The following is an 18,006-nucleotide window of genomic DNA, read 5'->3' as shown; positions in this document are numbered from 1 at the left end:
TACTGTCTCTCTATCTGTCTCTCACTCTATTACCTCTGTCTCTCTCTCTCTGTTTCTGTCTCTCTCTCTGTTACTGTCTCTCTGTTTTTCTCTGTTACTGTCTCTCTGTTTCTCTCTCTATCCCTCTCACTCTCTTGCTTTCTCTTTATTGCCTTCTATGCTTTCCCTCTCTCTTTCTCTCTCTCACTCTCTGTTCCTTGCTCTCCTTCTCTGTCGCCTTCTGTGTTTTCTCTCCTGCTGGCCTCCGCCTTTGCTGCAGCTCATCTGTCTCTTCGCCCCCCAACCCCCCCGACACCCTGTTTAGTCCGCCTGTCTTGATTGGCTGGATTACCTTTGCTGTGGGAGGTGCACTGTGCCTTCTTCAAAATCAGCCCCCCCTCCCCTCCCCTTTGCTAGCCCCTCCCACCCCCAGGGGAAGTCTGACCGGTCCGTGTGTTCAGTGTAGCCCTGGCTAATTTGGCATTCAACATGAGTGCATTAAATTGATTATCTGTAGAAAACAGTGTAAATATGAGTCATAGGTAATAGGTCTGTCTCGTCTTTTATCTTTATCCTGAAGATGATGATCAAGACGGACTGAGATATGATGCTATGATTGGTCAATCAGTTGGTTAATTCTTTGCAGTTCACTTATATTGGCAATACTTGCAGAAGGTAACGTTTTAGTTTGGTTTCAATCTACTTCTACATCTACATTTATACATAATTTACAGCTGTTTATCCTGCCGTCTAAGAGTGTGTGATAAGCTGAGTGTGTAGTACTGTGTAGCTCATGAGAAACTGAATCATTCTAGTTCCCTGACATTCACGTCTGCTTTTATAATTACATTTAGCCATTTGGCAGATTATCTTCTGTGATACATAAAAGAGGTCGACTGATATGGATTTTTTCCAAGGGAGATACATGCCAGTGTTTAAGGGGAACAGGAAAGCTGGTCGGACGATCTACTCATTTTTATTGTTTTTCTTCTCTACTTAAAAAAAAAAAGAAAATAATTTTTACAAAGATTATAAGAATGCCTTCTTGGGAGCAATGCCAGATAACTTTCTAGAAAAAAAAAAAACACTTATCTATGAAATATTATTTCAGTTATTTCAGGAAATGTATCGCATCTAGATGGTTAAGGGTTGAGACTCTTACCACTGAATAATGGCATGTCAGAATTAAAGAAGTACATTACAGATAAACTATAAGTGCAAAGTGTTTTATTTAACAAAAAAACAGATTGAACCCTCTCCATTTTACAGGCACTACATAATGCTAGACGAACAAGACAAAAAGAAGGAGAAAAAATACAACCAAGGGCTTTTTTAGCCATATTTTTTTTCTTTGTGTGTGCTTATGGGTTTGTGTGGGATATGGATTCGTGTGGGATGTGCAGTATTGTAGGTTGCGTGTCATAATTACATCATTTTGTTGTTTGGTGTTCAGACCAGAGCTGCATTCCGTTCCACAAAGAAAACGACAGGAAGTGGCTTTCTAAGGCAGGAAGTGCAACTTACATTTAGGAGTGCTGTTGTGATTCATAGGCATCACAGAATTCCGCCTACTGAGGTCCCATCGTTTGGCCGATTTTGAGGCAGCGTCAGATGTATCCTTATTTTTGAGGGCATTTGCGACCGTCAAAAACTATATTTCATTTACAGCTAAAATTCTGGCGGACAAACTGACAGATGCAGTGGAGGAGTTTGTGGAGCAGAATAAGTGTCAGAGTACCTGTTGCTCAGCTTTTTTTTTTCTTGATTAGCTACATATGAATATTTAGTTCATTTTGCTAGCTACTGACCGTGCAGTAGCTAGCTAAGTTGGCTGCCAGCTATCGTGATGTTAGCGCTTTCGTTTGCTCCCTAGCTAGTGGTCTCAACTGAGACAGACAAAAGCATACATTTTAGCCAGTGTCACAACAAATATTAGTAGCTACTGCATAAACCTACAGCATAAAGTGCCGGAGTAGTTTTAAGCGGGAGGCTGCCCAAGTGCATATGGGGCGGCGATTGATCCCCTTCTCCACCGACCCCTTGCTTTAAATCGTTCCAAAATACCAATAAAAAAAAAAACATTTCCACAGCATTTTAAGCTTGGTCGGGTCGGTGCATTTGCATCGATCGACGTTTCGCACAGACCGGGGTACCCGAGCCCTGGTGGCGTTCATTTCACTGAGCGAAGTGCCGCGGCTCTCGTCCTCTTTGCGAACGAATGCATTAACTTGTCATCAGTCGTCGCGCGCAGTGGCATTCTGGGAAATTAATAGGAATGCTGGAAGCCGTCCAGCCAGAATCCCTACGCTTATCGATCAGTTTAAAGAATCTCTCGCCCAGGACCTCTCCCTTAAAGAGCTGTCCTGCAGGACGGCTGCATGTGTGTTTTTCTTCTTTTCTTTTCCAGTAAGTCCTGATGGTGTTCGACTGAAACGTTTTGGCCGTGAAGATGCTTATTAGAGAGATGACAGGCCTCCTAGGAGAGCTTTCACTGAGCACAGTCAAACGGAAGAAAATGGTTGGAAAGTGGTTGGAAACTCCAGATGGAGGGTGGAGGTTTTTTTACACGATTTGCTGCATTGTGCTCTGCGGATGCTTTGTCAGTAGCAAAGGTCCAAGTTCACTCTTTCTTCCTGCCGCTGGATATTCTTCTCTCTCTTTCTTACACTCAAGTAGCCCCACTGCTTGGTCTCAGTCCCCCTTTTCTTATTCTTTCTTGCTAACCCCTCCACACAACCCCTTGCTCTTCCCTCTTTCCCTCTCTTCTGCTTCCTGTGTTTCTTTCCTCATGCATTTCGCTCATTCTCTTGCATTTTTACTCTGTATTCTTCTCCTCAACCCTTTCTCCCCCTCTCATTCTGTATCGCTCTCTCTCTCTCTCTTCCTTTCTCATTCTGCATCTCTGTCCCTCTGTCTCCTCCTCTCTCATTCTGTATCTCTCTCCCTCTCTCTCCCCCTCGCTCTCTCTTTCTGTCTCTCTTCCTCTCTCATTCTGTATCTCCCTCTCTGTTCTATATCTCTTCCTCTCTACTCTGTCTCTTGCTGTATCTCCCCTTCTGTGTTTCTGTATCTCTTCTCATCCCATCTCTCATTCTGTATCTCTCCCCTCTTCCCTCTTTCTATAGCTCCCTCTCCCTTTCTTTATTGCTCCCTCTTTGCTCTGTTTCTTTCTCTATCTCCCTTTCTCTTCCTCTCTCTGTTTCTGTATCTCTCTCCTCTGTCCCCTCCCCTCTCTGTTTCTGTATCTCTCTGCCTCTCTCCCCCTCCCCTCTCTCTTTCTTAACCACTCTCTCTCTCTCTCCCCCTCTCTCTCTCGCTCCTTTCTCTCTGCCCCTATCTTTGTCTAAAACCTGAACAATATTAAAAGTGTCCCTGCAAGAGGCCCAGGTTAATTAAAGCACAGCGGCCACTGGGTGCCTGCAGATGAGCTAGATCTGTGCATCTCACGGTGCCAAGATTTATGGGGCTCGCTCTGCAAGGAGGCTGTGTGTGTGTGTGTGTTTGTGTGTGCTTGTGTGCTTGTGTGTTTGTGTGTGCGTGTTTGTGTGTGCGTGTGTTTGTGTGTGCCTGTATGTGTGTGTGTGCGTGCGTGTATGGGTGTGTGTGCGTGTTTGGGTGTGTGTGTTTGTGTGTGAGCGCATGCACACGTCCCTAGAGAAATGTATTTCAGTTTGTGCAGATGGCATTTTTTTTTAAGGGTAGACAAAAAAAAAACAACAACAAAGAAATGGCTTTGAATAGCTCCGAAATGAAGAAGGTGTAGGGAAAATCCCTGAACAGGTGGGAAAACCTGGATGCTGCGTTTGGAGGATTTCTTTTTTTAATGTCAGAAAATCCTTCCTGAGTGAAATTCCCGGGGTCCGTAGCAGCCGTACAGGGAGCGGAACAGAGTATACGATGGCCGTTTCTTTTCTATTCTTCAGGCGTGCTGACTGAAAAGCGACAGGGGTCGCGACCCCTTCCCACAGTTCCGCGCACAATCGCGTAGCGCTGCGGCGGCGTAGCTGTCACTCGGGGGGCCCGAAGGCGGGGCCATGCCGGCGGGGCACGTCCGCGTCGCCCCGAGCGACGGGCAGAGCAGCTCGCAGCGTGGCCGAAACGGGCTCATCTGGAGGGGGCTGTCGACGCGATTCGTCATCTCGTTTCAGGGAGGGGGGGGGGGGGAAATGACCAGATCGGGGATGGCGTGCGCCGTCTGGCTCAGACCAAGTCCCCCGGTTTTCAGACAGGCCTGGAACATACGTGCTCATGCACTTGGCCGTTCGGGTTCATGAATCGAGTATTGATTTTGTAGTGAAAGTGGAGTGGGTCTGGAGGAGGGCCCTTTGTGAGATGCTGAAGCACTTCAGCGCAGAGTGATACACAGTCAGGGGAACGGCTCCTGTGTGTCTCCACAGAGGAACCCTGTCTAGTTCAAGGGTTCTTTGTTGGGCAGAATGGTTCAATCTGGGAGCTTTCAGTCTTTTTCATATCCACCATAGGGGGTTCCATAAAGAACAAAAATGGGTTCCCCCTGTGGAGACAAGCCAAAGGACCCCTTTTTTCTGAGAGTGTACAACTACACCTGGATACTCAGTCTCAAAGTGCTGTGAAACCTTATAAATGTTTACAGTACCGATGGCTTGATTTTTGCTAAAGGGGAACTCGCCAGTAAGCTTATTTTCTGCAGTGGAGTGCAGTACTGTATGTGAACAAGTGGCACACGTGAGCAGTGTCACAGCAGTTGCCCCATTAGGGAACAGACCACGTAACAGATACGAACTTGGGGAGAAGGAAAAAAAAAAATCAAGTAGTGGCAACGCATCAATTAAGCGGCGGCATTAATGGATTTGATACGTGGGAGACGTATGGAGTTACAGGCCAGGAAGCGGTGTGTTCACCCTCAGACAGGCTCTTCCTCTTATACTCCACATCCAGCAGGAGTATTAGCTCGGGAAAGCAGAGCCTCGCACGGGGGGGGGGGTGTGGGGGGGGGGCGCTCCCCTGCGTTTGAGGTGTAATTGCGGAGCAGGAAGTGGTACGGTGGCGTGAGAGAGAGGGGCGAGTCCCGGGGAGGGCGAAGGAACGTGGGCTTTAATTGCGTTCGGGGTTTCGGCAGCGAAAATTAAATCTCTCTTCAGGAATAATGGGGAGAGATTAGCAGAGGGCGGCGGGGTCACGGACAGCGACGGCGCGCCGGCCATCGATCCCGCCCTCCTCTCGTCCGGCTAAAGTGAGATTTAAACGTCGCGTCGCGTCGGGTCAGACAGATGGAAATTAAAATGAATACGCGGCACAGACCTCTCGTGTCAATATGCAGTTACGCGTTTCTCTTTTCAGGTAAATTTTCATAGATCCGTGTTATTTCTTTCATAAACGAACCGCAGAATCTGTTTTGTGCTGTATGTTTAAATAATATTGGTGTACATACTGTACATGTATATTTAAATATGGTGGCTAGAAGAGGAAACAAATCTAAGCGTATTACACAGAACCGTGCTGATGGGGTTATTGTATTGCTTCAACAAAGCCATTGCTCCACCATAGATTTGGGGTACAGTTTGAAATTTGTGGCTTAGTGTCCCTGGAGTCCTGTCAACAAGTACTCTAACCACTGCACCACATACGTCTGCTACTTACAGTATAACAACATTTGAGAAATGTTGTATTTGTCACTCCAGCAAACATCAAAATATACATTTTTTTAGTATATTCTATATAAAGTGAATAGCGTATATATTTTAGCTTATATTTTATTTTCACAAAATACATGTTTGCGTATACTTCGTTTGAAGTGTGACAAGGACATTTCCAGGGTATATTTTTGAATGTCACATCAACTCTCCAGAGTGCATAAAGCGGGGGATGGAAATGGCAGCTCTCTCTCCCTGTGCGTAATAAAGATTTTAACCATTCGTCTTTTCTTTTCTTTCTCTTTCTTTCTTTCTTTTTTGTCTTTCAGCGGCCCGGACCGGGGAGAATGAAAGAGCCGGTGTCGTTTTAGGCCCTGCCGCAGGACTCCTGAAAAGAGGACAGGGCACCTGCTGGAAGGAGGCCAGCGCCTGACATTTTAAAACAGCCAGAAAGCGGGAACCATGCGATTATTCTGTCACCCGCCCGACACCAGATAGCTCAGAGACACACTTCCTTTGGCGGGCCTGGCACAGCGCGGTCTCTTCCCCTCCCGCCTTCCCCCCCCTGTTCCTCTGTCCCCTCTGCCCGGGAGGAGCGCAGAACCACCGAGCGCAAACCGGCGAAGGCGTACGCGTCCCTGTTCCCCGGGGGCGAAAGAGTCGGCCGAGGGAGAGAAAGACAAGAGAAACAGGAAACCGAAAAAAGTCCTTTTCCTGTCCGTTCCTTCTCATGAGCACCACCCAATGGAGAGGCTAAGAAGAGAATCAGGATAAAGGACAGAAAAATACATTTAAAAAAAGCCTGAATCTGAATTTGAAGGGTTTAGAGCTAGGTCCTGTGAGAATCGTTCGATCTCGCCATCATCATCGGTGGACCTCTTACACGTGGACAGGTGCATTCCTCATTTAGGCGAGGATAAAAGGAGACAAAAAAGAAAGGCTCGTTTTCTTTCCTGGCGGTGGATTAATCCCGGAACCCGGAGTACAGGACAGAGCGGCTCGGGATCAGGACTGGGTCTGGAAGATGAGCGGGGAGCGGAGGTACCTCAGCCGGCCGTTCTGGGCCGTGGTGCTGGCGGGGCTGGCGGCGGCGGCGGTGACGACGGTGACGGGGCTGGAGTTCGGAGGCGCCCCGGGCCAGTGGGCGCGGTACGGGCGGTGGGAGGCCGGCTCGGGGGGCGAGCTCAGCTTCAGCCTGAAGACCAACGTCAGCAAGGCGCTGGTGCTCTACCTGGACGACGGCGGCAACTGCGACTTCCTGGAGCTGCTGATCGCCGGCGGCCGGCTGCAGCTCCGCTTCGCCATCCACTGCGCCGAGCCCGCCGGCCTCGTCATGGAGACGGCCGTCAACGACGACCGCTGGCACATGGTGCTGCTCACGCGCAACTACCGCGAGACCATGCTGGTGGTGGACAGCGAGGCCAAGGTGGCCGAGGTCAAGTCCAAGCGGCGGGAGATGGCGGTGGTGAGCGACCTCTTCGTGGGCGGCATCCCGCCGGACGTGCGCCTCTCGGCCCTCACCTCCAGCACCGTCAAGTACGAGCCGCCCTTCCAGGGCCTGATCGCCAACCTGAAGGTGGGGGAGACGCCCCCCGCCCTGCTCAACAGCCAGGGCATTCAGAGCGACCTGGAGTACCTGTGCACCAGGCAGAACCCGTGCCTCAACGGCGGCTTCTGCACCATCCAGTACGGGGAGGTGCAGTGCGACTGCACCCTCACACGCTACCGGGGGAAGTACTGCAGCGAAGGTAAGAGCCGCCGCGGCTAGGCTAGCTGTGGTCTCGAACCCGCCGCCCCCCCCTCCCTCCCTCCCTCCCCAGCACCCGGCCAGGGGACTGGCGTGGCGCACACCAGGCCGCAGGTGTTTCTGGGGCTATTCTGAGGCGCGGATTTGTTTAGTCTGACACATTCGGCTTTAAATAGTGGATGAGACTGTCTGGTTCCTTTGGGCTAGAGAGCGAGAGGGAGAGAGAAGTTGGGTGGGGGGGAGAGGAAGAGGAGGGAGAGGGAGAGAGAGAAGAGGGAGGAGGAGGTGAGAGACAGAGAAGAGGGGGCAGAGGGAGAGAGGGAGAGGGAGGAGGGGGTGAGTGAGAGAGAGATGGCGAGAAAATTGGAGGGAGGGAGAGAGATGGGAGAGGGGGGAGAGGATAGAGAGAGAGAGGAGGAGAAGGAGAGGGAGATGGAGATGGGGAGAGAGGGAGAGTGAGATAGAAAGAGGGGGGAGAGATTGAAAGACAGAGAGAGGGGGGCCGGGACTAAACAAGCTGTAGAGACAGAAGAGCGGCGTTGGGGGGCCGTGGGCGGGGGGTGGGGGGTGGTGTGGGGAGCTGGGAGACGGTTGTTGGTGGCGATTGAGGGCTAGTCGGGAGCAGATGGAGTGAGAGCTCCTCCGGCTCTCTTGTCTCTGGTGAAAGATTACACGGGCCCAACAAGGAAGCGCCGGCTGCAGGACCGCCGCAGGGCCGCCGTTCCACCGCAACCGCTCCTTCTTTTCTTTTTCTTTTCTTTTTTTCCTCCTTTCCTTTTGCTGTAGTCCGTCTTCACCTCAGCAAACAGCTGAAAAAAACAGACATCTGAACAAGAGCTGGTTTCCCAGTACTTTGGCCTCTTTGTAATGGAGGTAGAAAACAAGCATTATTCGATCTGTGGTTCTCAACCATGGTCCTGTCGCTCCCCTGTGCACGCCGGTTTTCGTTACAGGTTTTTGATCTCTGGATAAAGGCCATCGAACAAGTATGCTTTAAGTTCTTTCAGATTTTTTCCTTTAATTTATTAATGCAGTGCGGCCTTGGCTCGTTGTCGTTAGTTTTGTCTTTGAATTCTTCATTGCCAAACGTGTGGTTTCGTTTCAGTGACCAGGCATCCACATGGTTTCGCCAATTAGGATCCCCGGTCAGTCTTTCGTTTAATCAAATGGAAAATGCAGCGTCTTTTTAAAGGAATCATTTGCCATAAAGCCCAGTTAGCACAATGTGAATATGAGACATTGTTTCTTCATGATATGCATGGCTGCCTCAGGCATAAAGTGGTTTAAGAGGGTAAATAGTCCCTCAAGACATTAAAAGTCTAATTACGAACAGTTAATAGCTTGGTACTATTCAGAGGTCGGAACGAAAACCAGAATACACAGGAGTCCCCCAGGACCAAGATTGAGAACCACAATTTAGGTGAATACCTTTCATCAGCATTTTTGCGCCGTCTAGTGTTGTAGCAAAGGTACTGCCATGACCTTGAGGGATCCAGCCAATCAGTGACAGACATTACAATACATTATATTTCATTTGGCAGATACTTTTATCCAAAGCGACATACAATCAGTGCATACGAAGGTCATTGGAACAACTACCGAATACTGATCGGATAAGATACAATTCTGTATGAGTTATGCATAGCTATGAGCATCAAGTCTAGTTCACGCAGTAAGCATAGACTAAGTCTGTAAAGTTATGGAAAGTCAAATTAGAAGTGAGGCATGATTGCACAAGGTATGGTAGAGCTACAACACAAATATGATAGTTCAAGTGCAAGACAAAAGTGCTAGATGAAGATCAAAATACAAGGATACAAGACAGTGATCCGAGACTGGGAGGTAACCCTGCGTGGGAGTAGTGTTAGAGTTTGTCAAGGTACAGTCTGAAGAGCTTGGTCTTCAGACCACGGTGGAAAACGGGCAGCGACAGGGTGGTTCGTAGAGGAACGGGGAGTTCGGTTCACCACTGGGGAGCCAGGCTGGAGAAGCCCCGTGGTCAGGACAAGCGGATGGCAGGAAGCAGAGCGGAGTGGTCTGAGCGACTCTGGTTTCTGTCGCTGCTGCGCCGATCCCACCTGTGAAGGTGCATTTGTGCTCCGACGCCTTTCTCCGGAGGCGCTGAGTGCTTCAGGAGAGCCTCCCGGAGAGGCACTTAAGACGCACGCGTCAAACGTCCGGACCGCCGACGAGCTCGCCCGCGTCTCGGTCCGCCCTTACGCTGCGGCGCCGGCGTTCGCTCCGGCGAGACCTCCTCATCTTGTTTTTGGGAAAAGCCATCTTTTCACCGCCGTGACCCGTCTGTCCTTCTCCTCCGTCCCTCCATCCAATTCCTTCCCCCAGCGTTCCTTCCTGACCTCGTCTCGCTTTCCTTCTGCAACCTGCTGCTTCTGCATTTACTGCTGTCGAGCACGCTACGCATTTATCTCCTTCCCTCTCTCCCTCTATCTCTGCTGGTATATTTCCCTCTCCCTCCCTCTCTCCCTCTCTCTCTCTCTCTCTGCTGGTATATTTCCCTCCATCTTTTCCTCCCTCACTCCCACTCTGCTGGTATATTTTCCTCTCTGTCTGACTCTCTCTCTCTCTCTCTCGCTGTCTATCTCTCTCTCTCCCTCCCTCTCTCTCTCTCTCTGTCTACTGATGCATTTCTTTTTTTCTCTCTCAGTCTCTGTGTGTCATTGTTCCTCCAGCAGCAGTCATTTTTACCTGAAGTGCCCTCTGTTTCGCTTTGTTCCTGTGAACGCTTATGCAGCCCAGAGTGCATTCATACTGACAATCATGCGCACGCGTGTACACATGTGCAGACAGGCAGGCAGGCACACATACACGTATGCACCAACAGGCATGCACACATACACGTATGCACCAACAGGCATGCACACATACACGTATGCACCAACAGGCATGCACACATACACGTATGCACCAACAGGCATGCACACATACACGTATGCACCAACAGGCATACACACATACACACATGCACAAGTGGGCATGTACACGTGTATGCGCAAACATCAACAAATGACATGTATGAGCACACATGCATATATATACGTGCACACACATATAACGTACATATGAACTGTACTTGTAGTTGCTTGGGGAAAAAAATCACAAATTTCTTAAAAATAAAATAATGTGTTCAAAAACACTTATCAAAAACACTTGTCAAAGTCAAAATAATACACACATCATTATATGAATACGTTTTACTGAGCTGAGTGCCAATTTGTCACTTGCAATACATAGAAAATACTGCGATCAATTTCTCATGTGCTTTCATCCTTATCACGGCACACGCTTCACTGACGACTTGCTATGTGCTGAAATAGAAAAGTAATACACAAATACAACTGTAACACATTTGTCCAGGAAAAAAGTCATTTCTCTGAGGAGCAGTGAGTGCTACAGCACTGTCGCCTAACAGTAAGAAGGTCCGGGGTTCGAATCCTGGTGGGGGCCTTTCTGTGTGATGTTCAGTTTTTATGTTCTCCAGTTAGCTTAACAGCATGTCTTTGTGCCGTGGGAGGAAACCGGAGTACCCGGAGGAAACTCACACGGACAGGGTGGAGAACACGCAAACTCCGCGTTTCGAACCCGGGACCTTCTCGCTGTGACAGTGCTACCCACTGCACCACCGTGCCTCCCATAATTGAGTGTCAATACCAAAAATCTATTACTCCAACTTCTAATTCAGAGGGAATTAGACCTACTACTGAAATAATAAGGGAATTGTGACATTATTACTCATACCCCGTCATGCAGAATTTCTACAAAGGAAAGCGAAAACCTTTCTCCCCACGTAAACAATATTTTTATGTACAGCAGAAATAAAACCATAACTAATAAGGAATTGTACAGTTGTACTGCAAAAATATGCGAAAATATTTCTGGTAACGCTTTGACTGCTTCTTGTTAAATGATGAAAATAGTGTTCACACACATTAGGTTTGATGAATGGATTTTATTGCCGGTGATTGCTGGACAGTTGGCAACAGCTGATAGGTTTTCCATGTGAATACACTGCACTTGATATAATGTAATATAATGAAAATTGCATTAAATGTCGAGTTGCTTGCAAGATGTTGCACTGGAATTGCAATTAGAGTGAAAGAAAGCAAAGCGTGTTTGTAGCTGTATAGAAATTGTTTAGCATTTTAGATTTTCGAGGTTTAGAGTTCAGTTATGCTGTGAGAATGAAGGGTCAGTGAGGTACAAAATTGCAAGATGAGTTTCTGAGCGTGTGCTTTTTACAAACCTCACACAAGTATGTGAAAGGTTTCTATTACTTATGTTGACTCCCAGAATTAGCCACATCACAGTGATGGCTTCCTGTATTAACATTAATGACCCCTGTCTGTTAGCTCAGCGCTACCCTCAGTATTAACGCACAAGCCCTAAATGGTTTCTTTGCTATTTAGATAGTTAAAAAAAAGGCCCTTACATGTTCTTAAAAAAATCCAAGGAGCTCCATTAAATGTCCATTTGCCAACTCGTACTCTGCAGCGAAGTATGATTCTTTTATTTGTGCTGTTCGCTGTTGATTGCTGTGGCCTAATGCTAGCACTTTCAACTTTATTTCTAAGCTGTGGCATGAGCAGGCCTACAGCTAGTAGCATCGCTAATGTGGATATTATGTACCACTGACTTCACATTTGCCCCTTATATTTAATACCAAGCAGTTAATGTCAAGTAGAAATGGGTATCTTTTTTTATCTATTTTTATCTTAACTGAGATTGTTTTTTTCTTACTAGCAATGCCATATTAGCCAGTTCCTAAATTTGGCTAACACCTGTTTTTGCTAAAATTATATATACTGCTACAATACATATATCGCTCGTGTCATTTCATAAATGAGCAGACAAGATTCATGCAAATGCAATCATGCTGTGCTGGGGAGCAGTAGAGAAACACAGTAGAGAGCTCTTGTTTTGGTTTCATGAGTAGGAATTACAGCACTACAATTTTAAATTACCACATTGCCTGATTTTCCTGCTTTGTGCTGAACTTTTTTGTTCTTTATTTTATCTTTTTTTTGTTTGTTTTTGAGACCTGAGTGTTGTTGGTGTATTGGATGATGTCCCCACATCTCAATGACAGTAATCACATAATCTCTCGTTTTTGTTTGAAGGCCAGTATTGTTTTGCTAGAGACTAGATAGGGATTTGCACATCTCTGTTTTTGTGTACCATCCATGTTTGCTTTGTATATTTGACAGGGGCAAAGGTATCTGGTTGTGTTTCTTTATTGTGTGGTAACAATCAAGACTGTTTCGTGAATTTGAGAAGCTTGATCTGAATGAGACATTTTTGATTTGGTTCACGGTGTGATTCGGTCGACTCTAAATCTGTCTTAGACATGAAAGGCACAGGTGGGTTGCAGGGAAAATTGTGCTTAATTGGAGTGGTGCGTGGGTTACCAGTAATTACAATTGTGCAGTAGCCATGGTTACCAGTAATTACAATTGTGCAGTAGCCATGGTTACCAGTAATTACAACAGCGCGGTGGCTTTTTCAGTCTTCCTTTTTTCACCAGGAGTATGGATTAGCCTGCATGCACCGCTTCTCTGATGATTATATTGTAAGTTGTTTGAGGTGGCTGGCAGTTTACACGCATTGCTAATTTTGAGGGGGTTTTTTTTTTCTGATGCTGAGTACGTTTTCTCTCGAAGTTTAGTTGATTTGATGGACGTGACGGCTTTAGTCCAACGAGAGGCTCACCGTAAACTGGGCTGAAGTTCATTTTCACCAGCTAGCCGCGGGTCGGGTCAAGGGAGAAACTACAGTGGAGGATCAGGGACAAACTACAGTGGACCTCACAGCTGGTGAGAAAGCAATCTGAGCTCATTCGCTGTGATTCCGGGAAGTGAGGTGTTGGAAGCGTCGGCATCATTAGCGACGTGCTAGCCACACCGTTAGCGAACGGGCGCAATGTTGACGATGTGAAAAACCCCACTGCAGTTCAGAAGGATTTGTGCAGCGAAAACCCAAACTGGTGATGATGAGAAAAAAATGCCAGTGAGAAATGCACTGCAGTCCAGACTCTAGGAAACAAAATGATGTGAAAACGACCGGAGAGAAGGTTTGATGCTCCAGCAACCCAATAAATCAACTTTCTAACTAGATTTTGTCTGAATTGAAACTATGTATTTTACAGTACCATTTGCGATCATAAGAAAATACCAGGGAAAGTACACATATTGTGATTACTTGAATTTTCCCTGCTTCTCTGTCGGCTCTTAACATCGCCCACTGCTTGTTCGTGTCTGCAGTTAAAATACATGGGCTTCTTCTCTTCCGTGCATTGTGCAAAAAATATGGATGGAACATTTAGTACATTCAGATGCGAATAATCAGCTGTCAGCAAATGGAATGGACTGATGAACGCTAAAAGACCGATCCACATGTCACATGACACGGCAGTTTGAATTTCAGGAATATTTTGAAAGGGTGCATATGCTTTAGCCTTTATAGTGTCTTTAAATATTAAAACTTAGGTGTGTTTGTGGCAAAGAATACATTGGCACTATACCTGACTTCTAGTTCTTATTATTATTTTTTTTTAAAGACTGCTGTCAGGGCCCTGCTCTGACAGGACTGCTCCCTCTGCCCATCCGCCCCGTCCGTTTCTTGCCCTCCATCGTTTTCTTCCCTCTCTTTCTCTCATCGTCTTTGCTTATCGCCTTTTCATCGCCGTTCTCTTCTCTTGCTCACGTCCCTTATCCCCGCCCCCCCCCCCCCCCAGTCAGAAGGTCGCGGCGGCGCAGGGTTGCTTAAGAGCGCGCGCGGAGCCCGCCTCTTGGCCGCGACTGAGGACGGAATACCAATGCGGTGCGACCGCGGTGCGACCGCAGGAACTATTCGTCCTTTCGAAAGCTGCGGGAGAACCGGCGGGCAGGAGATTATTATTATTCTTTTTTTTTTTGTTATTGTTCATTTGTTTTGTGTACCGTTGCCGGGCTCGACGAATGCAAATGGGGTCGTTAGTCCCTCGCAGTGCGGAGAGGGAGGCGCGGCGCCGGGACGGAAAGGTCCATCTGTCGGCTGTTCCGCCTTGCAAAACCACCTTCGGGTCAAAAATTCCAATGACAGGTTTTTAGTATTACGATGCCATTTTTCATTTTGCGACATGTCTTTTTTATTTGCTTTTTAAAAAAAAAAAAATAATAAAAAACTGGACTGAATACACAAGGGGATTATGCTTTTGCTTTTTTTCAAATAATATAATGGCTGAAATAAAATGCAATTGGTTGCTGTACCATCACCTTTAGATTTAGATTGCAATCTTTTTTTTTGCCCGTGGTATATTTGGATTTGCTGCATTCTTCTATCCAATGCAGCCTACAATCCTGAATGAGCCTTCACGAATACCAAAATGGGTGGAGCAACCAGTGACAAATTAGGGTATTTTCTATGGAGATCAAAGTATTATTTTTTTTTTGTCACAGACCTGTGATTGACAGCAGGCGCTGCATTCATTCCGAACCAAGCCTCGCTCTTCTGACACTGAAACCCCTATCAAAGACACAATGGCGAGGAAATGAAATGAGGATGTACCATTTCAAGACAAAGGCATGCTCTCTGTCTGATTGCGGCGATACGAAACTCAATTACCCATAAACAATGCAGCGCGATATCGCAAATAAGAGTCCATATTGCCATTATAATGCCGTTTTTTGCGATACACGTCCAGCGCTCCTGGAATGACAAAACATTCCCCCATCATCTTCCTACTTGTTACAAGTGCCTGTTCTCTGGAAGAAAAGGGGCTAGTAATCCTTAAAGCTTTGATGTAGTTGTCGGCAGATGTTACGGCGAGTTTTCGGAATTAATTTTAAGTCTGGCTCCTGCAACGCACAAAAAAAAAAAAAAGAAGTAAAAAGGAGACAAAAGATCTCAAACTTATAATTCGTTCTCGGTTAGGTGCTGCAGTAATTTCCCTCACCCACTCTTTTACAGATAACATATTCGCCGCCATTATGACTAACCAGTCATTTTCATAGTTTAAGTACTGGGGGTTATAATTGAAATGAATTATCTGTCACCTGCACAGGCCATTTTTAATAATTGACCGGGACTCTGGTTTCTCTCCAGATACCCGCGAGCACCAGGAGCTTTCATAAGTGCTTTAACGTCTAGCATTTCGCTCTCGGTGTAATTAGAGGTTAAATGGGCTAATGAGAACTTTTGTTCAGAACTTTGAATTTGCTTGAAATTCACCCATCTGAAGAAGGGCAATGTCCCGATTGACATTATGTGAAAAATAAAGTAAGGGAAAATAAGAATATTATTAAAACTTTTACTTAACGTACCCAATGTGTAGATTCTTTAATTCAGAATTTTTCGGTTATTAATGCTGTTATTTCTGTTAAAGTTAACAAGGCTGGTTTGGCGGATTCTGGAGCAGTCTACGCGTTAAGGATTCAGTGTAGTCAAAATAAAAATGGTGCTTTTATGAAAAAAAAAGCTATTTCTCTTCTGCTAAAATGAAAAATAATTGACAAGTTTATGAGCCATTCACGTCCATTGAAAGAGTCACATAAAAAGTCACGTCATGATCCTGGTGGTTTCAGCCTGCATGGAGTTAACTGGAAAAAGGCCTGAAGCTATTTTTTTTTTTTGTTATTGACCAGAAATGGAGGAAATCTTCTGTAATTGGAATGAGAAAAATAAATTAAAAAATAAAAATATGATCGTAGTAAATAAGAGATTACGGCAGATTACTGGATCATTTAATTAGCTTTTCGCACTTCCCTTTTCATACCATTTGATTTGACTACCGTATCAAATGCTGCTTTGCTTGTAGCCTCCTAGTGCCCACCAATTCATTTTTGTCCTCTGTAGGGGACATGAGTCTCTGGTTTTAATATTTAAAAAACCATGTATTCTACTACGCTGAAAGCTACACTACATTCGATAGGATTAAAATAAAGAATATTTTAAAAAATATTTTAACTTCAACATGATTTTGTCATCAAAGAACCTTGTTACATATCATAAAAAATAAAAAGAATCTTTTCTGCCAGGAGGATAAGGGTAGGCCTATGCCTACCCAATTATATTATATATACAAAGATCGCTGGTAGGTAAGTTTGCTCAAGGTTATAGCAATATAGCATATTACTGAAAAGAACAACCTATATACCACTAAATCCTGAATATCACGTCAGTTAGACCTGAATCTGTGCCTACAACGCTGCTGAGTAAATTTGATTCAGAAATCAAAAGCCAGCGTACTATTTTTCATGACTTTTTTTCCCCCTCCTTAGCCTGGTAAATTCATGGCCAGCATCAAATTTTATTTTACGGTTTGTCCCAGAGGACCTGAAATTATAGGTCAATGTATTCTCTAAGCAGGCAGATATGCAGTTGTAGACACATCAGAGGCTTCCTGTGAAGATAAGATACAGCCTCTCTGTTTGAAATGTAAGCCAGTGTGTTCTGTGAAAACACTGCGGTCCTCCTCCTCCTTGGTTTTCTTCGCAAACCTGAAGCACTGTGTTTGTTTAGCTACGTGATGCACGATGCTGTTTAAGAAACAGAGAACCGCACTGCTAAAGCATGCTCAGATTTGTGTGCAGGTTTCATAGCAGACTAGGAAAGGACACAGCAGTCAGGTTGAATCTGAATCGATTTTGGATCGCGGGGAACAAAAAAACTTGGTTGTCTTTTGTCAAAAACCTGCCATTCTTTGCCTGAGGATGAAATAATTTATACAGCTTTGATCACACTGATGTTTTTTTAACATCACAGTCTGAGAGAACTCCATCCTGTCCTGGACATTTTAATGACTCTGCAGAGTGCCTAACACACACACACACACACACACACACACACACACAAACACACGCACTCACACACACACACACACACACACACACACAAACACACGCACTCACACATGAGGCACACACACACACCAATGCAGCACAACACACACACACACACACACATGTGCACACACAGAAAAATAACTACGTTGAGGTACCCCCTTCCCGGCATTTGAATAACTCTGCCGAGTGATTAGACGTGAGCGACAGACAAAAAACAACGAGCAGCTCTTCCTGTTTCAGTCGTGAATATTTCACTTTTTTTTTTTTTTTCAATATTCAAAATATTTTTTTTGAAAAATCGGTTTCGGTCCGCAGCTCCCCTGGGTTCCAATTAATGCGCTGAGCTGAGAGATGCTGACACGCTCCGGGAGCGTCGGGCGGCCCCTGGGGGGGTTGGGAAAGAGCGGTGAGCACGCGGACGAGTGCGCGTCCAGCAGGCACACCGCAATGGAAGGGTCATCAAAAGCAAGAGTGAGGCAAAAAAAAAAAAAAGGAGTAATCCATCTCGCTTCAGTGCCCCCTACTCCTGTAGTTACCAGGCTGCTGTCAGCACAAACAGTACCACTGCAGTTAAAGGACGAGCTTGGGACTATAGTACCACTGCAGTTAAAGGATGGGCTTGGGACTATAGTACCACTGCAGTTAAAGGATGGGCTTGGGACTATAGTACCACTACAGTTATAGGACGAGCTTGGGACTATAGTACCACTGCAGTTACAGGGGGGCATGGGGCTATAATACCACAGCGGGTTAAAGGGAGAGCATGAGTCTATAATACCACAGCAAGTTAAAGGATGATCTTGGGACTATAGTAACACAGCGGGTTAGAGAG

The 18,006-nt window shown here is 46.1% G+C and overlaps 1 protein-coding gene across 1 annotated transcript in view; it reads left to right on the top strand.

Annotated features, from left to right (window-relative positions):
• nrxn2b (neurexin 2b) overlaps positions 1-18,006 on the top strand; it is a 655,074-nt gene that overhangs the window by 80,333 nt on the left and 556,735 nt on the right. Inside the window, exon 3 of the mRNA XM_064325221.1 lies at positions 5,921-7,339. Within this exon, the coding sequence (XP_064181291.1) occupies positions 6,616-7,339 (724 nt within the window). The 5' untranslated portion in view covers positions 5,921-6,615. The remainder of the gene's footprint in view (positions 1-5,920; positions 7,340-18,006) is intronic.

This window comes from Anguilla rostrata, chromosome 3, assembly GCF_018555375.3.
Source record: "Anguilla rostrata isolate EN2019 chromosome 3, ASM1855537v3, whole genome shotgun sequence".
In the NCBI taxonomy this organism is placed as follows: domain Eukaryota; kingdom Metazoa; phylum Chordata; class Actinopteri; order Anguilliformes; family Anguillidae; genus Anguilla; species Anguilla rostrata.
This window is presented reverse-complemented; position numbering and strand designations above follow the sequence as displayed.